The sequence below is a fragment of the Bison bison genome, unplaced genomic scaffold (assembly GCF_000754665.1).
Source record: "Bison bison bison isolate TAMUID 2011002044 unplaced genomic scaffold, Bison_UMD1.0 scf7180017864492, whole genome shotgun sequence".
NCBI classification, from domain to species: Eukaryota; Metazoa; Chordata; class Mammalia; order Artiodactyla; family Bovidae; genus Bison; species Bison bison.
The window spans coordinates 4,459,664-4,467,479 of NW_011495051.1; the positions used below are offsets into that span (position 1 = coordinate 4,459,664).

General features: G+C 49.9%; 1 protein-coding gene across 10 annotated transcripts in view; it reads left to right on the forward strand.

Moving 5' to 3' along the window:
• The window catches only part of CATSPERD (catsper channel auxiliary subunit delta), a 37,449-nt gene that overhangs the window by 22,629 nt on the left and 7,004 nt on the right, over positions 1 to 7,816 (forward strand). For all 10 annotated transcript variants that reach the window (XM_010828203.1, XM_010828193.1, XM_010828194.1 and 7 more), the window contains 5 exons: positions 641 to 699; positions 1,382 to 1,460; positions 1,932 to 1,984; positions 4,956 to 5,030; positions 6,754 to 6,882. In XM_010828203.1, the coding sequence (XP_010826505.1) occupies positions 641 to 699; positions 1,382 to 1,460; positions 1,932 to 1,984; positions 4,956 to 5,030; positions 6,754 to 6,882 (395 nt within the window). The remainder of the gene's footprint in view (positions 1 to 640; positions 700 to 1,381; positions 1,461 to 1,931; positions 1,985 to 4,955; positions 5,031 to 6,753; positions 6,883 to 7,816) is intronic.

Sequence of the window (7,816 nt, forward strand, 5' to 3'; positions counted from 1 at the left end):
CCAAGCCCTCAGGCTGAGGGGCTCGGCTTTGACCTGCAGATGTCAAGGGTCACCTGATGATGTCCCTCAAGGTCTGACCTCCATCCGTCATCCCTCCCTTACAAACACTCAGATAAGGTGCTGCAGGGTATGAAGAAGCCCCTGCCTCTTCCCCACCTAGGCAGGTGACAGTCCCCCAGAAGAGGGATGGGAGGAGGCATCAGGAGGCAAAACGGGCCGCAGGAAGGGGCTTGACTTAAATATGGGTCTGGGTGATCTTCAGGCCACAGCCAGGGTCACACCAGGAAGTCTGGACTTGACCCCAGACCACAACAAACTCTTTGCACCAGACCTTGTCACATCATAGTTAAACAGGAGGGGAAACTGATTCATACGCCACGGTGGGTCCCCAGGACAGAGGCAGCGAGGGAATGAAGGAGCTTGGGAAGAGGGTCCATTTCCATGAGCTTCTAGAAGGAAATGAGAACCAGAGATGGGCTGGGTGGCTCCCAGGCTCCTCCTCCCAACTCCCCTACACCCCTCCATCCCCACCACCCACCCACACCTGGTCCTGCCCTCCTCCTGAACCCCATTCCAGGACTACCCTGGGGCTGTCCCACAGTGGTAGCTGCATTTTGCATTTTCTCTCTTGGTTCCACAGAACATTTCCCTGAAGCAACAGCACCACTGGGGCAGGGCTGACCCCAACTTCACCTCCAGGTATGTCACCACCTGGATGGTAGTGGCAGGTGGCCCCAGGGTCTCTGTAGGGTTCCCTTAACAGGAGCTGGGGAAAACAGAACCAAGATCCAGGCTCCCCTAATCCAAGGGCAGTAAAGCAAGAATGACTGAAAACTCTTTAGAGAAAGACAAATAGCATATGATGTGACTGACTCGTGGAGTCTGAAATATGACGCAGATGAACCTATCTAAAAAACAGGAACAGACTCAGACACGGAGGACAGACTTGCTGCTGAGTGGGGGAGGGTGGTCGGGAAGGAGGGATGGATCAGGAGTTTGGGGTTTAAAAAAAAGTTTGGATACAGCTGTTAAAAGAATGATGTTAAAACATTATATGCAGCAAGGTGATAATACAATTGGGGCTCAGGTGTTCTTTTCAATAAGCTATTGTATATCAATTAAAAAAACTGACTCAAGAAGAGGTAGAAACTAGAGGGAGGGTGGTGCCACCATGTCTGAGCCCATGGTTCTTGGTCAATATTCTGGACTGAATGGAGAAAAGATGAGTGAATGAATGGAGCAATGAATGAATGGATGGATGGGTGGGGGGGGTGGATGGATAGACAAATGGGTGGACAGATGGATAGATGGATGAATAGAAAAATGAATGGATGGATCAGTGATGCTTTTTACAGTTACACACACTCCCATTGCCTTGTAGCATAAAGAGACCCACAATATCTACCATCACTCTGGACATCGCCAACAAAGAAATTTCATGTGTGGACCTTAAGCCACTGGTATGACCCAAACTTCTGCCATCTCATATTCTTTGTCTTTCATGTTCAGACTAACGGCAGCAGGCCTTCACTAGCTTTCCCCAAGGGGCTGGCTGAGCTCACACTCAGGATCTGGAAATGGATGCTGTCCTGTCCCGGATGCCAAGGTGGCTGCCCCTCCCCTTCATCTTCCCCAGGGCTGTGCCTTAGGACTCACCATCCTCAGAGCAGGTGTACCAGCTGGGAGTTATCAAATGGGGGATCTTCATGGCACCCCATACCTGGTGCAGGTTTTTAGGGAATGACTCCATGAGTCCCAGGCACCTGGTCACCGCATCTCCAACCAAGCTCAGGGTCTCCAGTCCCTGTTGGGTTGAGTGTGACCCCTCGTGGGCTTTCACCGGGGCCAGGCAATGGGCGTCCTCACTGACTTGGGTCAGCATCCCCATTTACCCCCTTCCTCTCCCCTGCCCCGTGTCTCCCCACCTGCAGACAGCGCTCATCTCAGTGGGGTGCGACCTGGAGAAGAAGATCGTCATTCAGAAGTGAGTGTGTCAGGAGGGTGGAAGTGAGGGGTGGGGAGAGGAAAGTGGGGCTTGGGGACGGTATGAGACAGTCACCATTGCTTCACAGTTGCTAAAGGTGGGTGACACTGCTGTCTACTTTTGTATATGTTTAACATTTCCATGAGGAACAGCTCAATAAGGAATCATAATAGATTCACTTTGAGTTTCCTGCAGGTGGCTGCCCCTCCCCGCCATGGACTTGGGTGATATTCAGCTGTTCTTTCTGTTCCTTCAGCCTCTGCTCATTCTCTTTCTCCCTTTTAATCCCTGAGTTCTTCATTTTGATTACAATTGCTGAGTTTTTGTGTTTAATAACCTGCTGAACATTTGGGGGAACTTTGCCTCCAGTTACCGCAGGGAATGCAGCCAAGGAAAGTATTAATGCTTGTATGTATTTCAGAAAGTTCACATGTGAAATGAAATTGTTTTAACTGTAAATATTTGAGTTTATGTAAGGATGTGCACACTGTGGTAAAAGGCAGTATGTCTCAGTTTGTGTGTAATATTAACATGCAACTTTGGGGTTAAAGTTTTTTCTTAAAAAATTAGTGGTTTACATTTAAAAAAAAAAAGAACAATCACCAGCATGAAATTGCCACAAAAAAAAAAGAAGAAAAGGGAGCTTCTGTGGTGGCTAAGTGGTAAAGAACCCTCCTGCCAGTGCAGGAAACACAGGTTCGATCCCTGATCCAGGAACATCCCACATGCCAAGGAGCAACTAACCCCGTGCACCTCAGCTACTGAGCCTGTGATCTAGAGCCCGGGAGCCACAGCTACTGAAGCCTGCAAGTTCTAGAAGCCCCACTCTGCAACGAGAGAGGCCACTGTGATGACAAGCCCATGCATTGTAACTAGAGGGTAGTCCCTGCTCACCACAACTAGAGAAAGTCCACTTGCAGCTAGGAATAGGAAAATCCAGTGCAGCCACAAATAAATAATTAATTAAAATCAGTGGCTTACATTTTAAAAAAGAAAAATCACCAGCATGAAATTTTAAAAAGAAAGAAAGAACCCTGAAGATTGGTCAGATCACCATAGTTTTCCCTTCAGGCGGTGGTGTGCTGGTCAATGGGCAACAGCGAGTTCTGGGTAGGTGGGAAGCCTGCTTTGGTAGCTTTTGCCATTCTTACAGTATAAATGCTCCCACTGAGCCCACTGATCGCTACCGACATGTCTCTACTGCCCCACAAAATTCCTGAGGATTTTATGGCTAGCAAGAGCCAGCCTCAGCACTTCACCGAAGAAGGGCACTAATAAACTCAAGGGATGATTTTACCACATTTTTCCCCCAAAATGGAAACACTTTATTGAATCAGTCAATGATGTATTTAGAATATATCGCAGGAAAGCATTTTAAAACAATCTTTTCAAAGCTTCTGCCCTAAAGAGGGTCAGAACATAATTTGCCACATGTGTAATGAACAAAAGACTTGTATCCAGGATTTATAAAGAATTTCTATGAATCAAAAAAAGAAATGACAAACGAAGAGAAAAATATGGGCAAAAGGCTTGAGCAGGCACTCCCAAATAGAGGGTGGGGGGAAAGGCTGATCAATACATAAAAAGTGCAAGAAAGGTTGTCCACCTCAGTAAGAAAATGAAAACAAAAATGATACACATTATAGAGGGTTATTCACCAGCATAGCGACAAAGCCTGGATGGTAGCAGTAGAACTTGAGGGTGGGAACCCCCTGGCAGCTTCGGGAACTTCCAGACATAGCTGGTGGTGTTTTTTCAGCTGCTTTAGAATGTATATCTTTCCACCAGCAATTCCACTCATGCACATTTGCACTGACCCAGGTTCCAGAATGTTCTCAGCAGCATTATTCTTAATAGCTCCAAGCTGGAAGCAAGCCAACTCAAATGGCCATTAACAGGAGGATGGATAAATCAAGTGCAAAAGTTTTGATCCAACAGAATGTCACAGCAGTGAAAAGGCATGAGACAGGGTTACCTGTATGGATCATACAAACATAGGCATGGAATCAGAAGGCGATGGCACCCCACCCAGTACTCTCGCCCGGAAAATCCCATGGACGGAGGAACCTGGTGGGCTGCAGCCCATGGCGTCGCGAAGAGTCGGACACGACTGAGTGACTTCCCTTTCACTTTTCACTTTCATGCATTGAAGAAGGTAATGGCAACCCACTCCAGCATTCTTGCCTGGAGAATCCCAGGGACGGGGGAGCCTGGTGGGCTGCCGTCTATGGGGTCACACAGAGTTGGACACGACTGAAGAGACTTAGCAAAAGACAGAAAAGAACACATAGCATGATTCTATTCTTTAAAAAAACAAAATCCAGAATCAGGGGAATTCCCTGGTGGTCCTGTGGTTAGGACTCTGCACCACTGTGGAGAACAAGGCTTCGATCCCTGGTTGGGGAACTAAGATCCCACAAGGCGCGCAACATGGAAAAAAGAAAAAAAAAAATCTGGCAAAAATAAACTACAGTCGACCCCTTATCTGTGGGTCCCTCATCCGCAGATTTAACCAACCGTGGATGGATTGTGTTTACCTTCTAGGTTAACTGAATCTTCGGCTGTGGAACTGGCAGATGTAAAACTCTCACATACAGAGGCCCCCACTATGGGACTTGAGCACCCTGGGATTTTGTTATTTGTGGCAGATCCTAGAACCAATCCCCCTGCTGATACCATATTGCTTAAGGATATATGCACAGATGGTAATGGTACAAAGATAAAAAGGGAAAGCATCATCTCAAAAGTCAGGAAACCCAGCTCCCAGATTTCCAAGTATAACATCGTTCTCCAACCCAAGGAATTAGGGCTCCTTGGCGAAATGGCTGAGCCTAGGCCAGGCAGGGAAGATGCTAGATGAGCCTGGAGCATCTTAGAGAGCCCCATCCAACCAATGGGGGCGATCAAAGGGAACGATTTATTGGTCTTGCACGGGGTCAGGCGGCATCTCACCATCTTCTGTTGCCCACAGTGAATTTTCAGCATGTTACCACGGAGTCCTCGACCCTGTGGCCCTTCAGGACAACTACAGCTACATCATTGAGAGGTGAGCCCCGCCCCCCAACACACAGTCACACGCGTGCGCTCACACCCATGACCATTTGGTGTGCATGTGCCAAAGGCCAATTAATTTTTTTTAATTAATTAAATTTTTGGCCATTTGGAGCAGCATGCAGGATCTTAGTTCCCCGATCAAGGATCAAATCCGTGCCCCTGCAGTGGAAGCTCAGAGTCTTTATCTCTGGACCACCAGGGAAGTCCTAAGAATCATTCTTAAATCATAATGGAAAAGAAAAAAAAATTTAAAGAAAAGAGAAAAAGAATCATTTAAAATTGATACCATGCCAATTGTTATCTGGCCAGCAAGGAATCCGAGGGGGTGAGGAGACAGGCAGGGGATGGGGCCAGGCCTGTGGGAGAACCAGTGTGATGTGTCAGAGTCCCTGGCCCAGGTCTGCCCAGGCTCTGCTGCCTGCTGAGCCAGCCTCAGACCCCTCCCCAGCCTGCCACCAGCTCGTGGAGCCCAGCCACTTGCTCGCCCCAACTAGTGGAGTTGGTCAGACAGTTAGCCAAGGCGGGGAATGGGGGTGGCTGGCCATGGTGAACCCTCTATGCAGGGTGGCACAGAGAGCCGATTCCACACTGGTGCACACTGCCCATCCCCCTGGCATAGGAGGATACTGGTGTGTCTTATATGACCTGGCTCTCCCTACTGCAATACAAGCCAAGAGTCCATCCCCCATCCAAAGTCTCAAAGCTGAAGTCAAAACTGGTGCTGCCAGGGCTTCCCTTGTTGCTCAGTGTTAAAGAAACTGCTTGCTAACGTAGGAGACACAGATTCGATCCCTGATCCCGGAAGATCCCACATGCCTCGGAGCAACTAAGCCCATGCGCCACAGCTGCTGAGCCTGTGCTCTGGAGTCCAGGAACCACAACTACTGAGCCCACGTGCCATAAGTCCTGAAGCCCGTGTGCTAGAGCCTGTGCTTCACAATAAGAGAATTCTCACCGCAGTGAGAAGCCCGTGCACCGCAACTAGAGAGTAGCCCCCGCTCGCTGCATCTAGAGGAGCCCAAGCAGCAACAAAGACCCAGCACAGTCAATAATAATAATCAAACCTCCCCCTCCCCACACACAAAAAAGCTATTAACAAACTGATGTTCCTGGGCTTACTGACCAATGAGGCTGCAGCCAGACCTCCTGGGTGCACGAGAGTGTATGAATCAAGGTCTCCAGAGAGAGAGAAGCCACAGGATGTGTGTGTGAGATAGACACACAGAGCAAGATAGAGACACACACAGAGTGACTGCCAGAGATTCACTTTAAGGACTTGGTTCCCTGACTGTGGAGGTTCGGGGGAGGCTGAGGGGCTGGCAGCTCTGGCACAAGTTGCTGTTCTAGTTCAAGGCCATCCACAGGCAGACTTCCTCCTTACTGGGGGAGGCCCTTCTTTGTTCCACTCAGGCCCTCCGGCTGTACCCACATTAGGGCAAGCACTGCTTTCTCAGCCCCAGAGAACAAGCTCACAGAAACATCCCGAAATGCATCTGCCCACAATCAAGTGCCACAGCAAAGCTCAGAGGACCTAGGTCAACCACCACCCACGGGGGCATCCCAGGGGTCATGTTGACAATGGCTGTGAGTCCCCTGCTCAGACACCCCTCCACGGCCGTGGCCCACCCCATCTGCAGAGAGGAAGCAGGGCGGTGGGTGGCTGGACATCTGGGCACCTGGGGGAGCTCACCCATGTCTCTGTCCTGTTTCCACAGGGAAGCCTATGACCCCAACTTCCAGGGGCAGCAGGCCAAGAAAGACCTGGAGGTGCATTACCCCTATGAGAAGCTGGGCTGCCCCCTCCTCGCCTACTATGACATCCCGTGGAAGCCAGTGGTGGAGCTGTGAGACACCCCCCCAGACCCCCCCAATCTCCCACCATCCTCCCCACCCCTCTGCCCAGGCTGCATCCTCACCCTTTTTTCCTCCGCAGCTCCCAGCTTGGATACCTTTCCCCTTCCCTGTCTTAACTCGGTGGCTTTAACAAAACACACCAGGGACTGGACTGGCTTGTGGACGTGGTAGTGGGGGCACACACGGGCACTGACTTTCTCATAGTCCTAGAGGCTGGAAGTCCAAGATCAAGGTGTCTTGCGGTGTCTCAACCTCTTCCCATGGCACCAGGGCCTACCCTTAGGACTTTGCTCCATCTCGATCGCCTCATTAAAGCTTCCAATTCCAAATATAGTCACATTTTGGGGGGTTAGGACTTCACATAGGAATTTGGGGGGCACCTTTTAGGTGCACTCACTCTGGCCCCTTCCATGGATTCTGTCTTCTTTGATCTGATCCTACCCCCAACCTGCCCCCACTGAGGATCATTGAACTAAATTGTTGACAACTGAATGATGGAAGTTGGTGATGGACAGGGAGGCCTGGCGTGCTGTGGTTCATGGGGTCGCAGAGAGTCGGACACGACTGAGCGACTGAACTGAACTGAATGACGGTGGGACCCTCAAACATGTGGAAACATTTAGGTTCATTAGAGCATCTCCGGAGGGACTTTGGTGGTCCAGGGGTTAAGACCCCATACTTCCAGCACTTCCACTGCACAGGCTTGGGTTTGATCCCTGGGTCCGGAAGATCTCCTGGAGGAGGGCATGGCAGCCCACTCCAGGATTCTTGCCTGGAGAATTCCATGGATAGAGGAGCCTGGCGGGCTACAGAACATAGGTTCGCAAAAAGTTGGACATGATTGAGGCGATTAACACTCAACTTTCCCATCAGAGGAGGGTGTAAGCCCCAGCCTGGCAGGAGACAAATGTGCATTCAAAAATA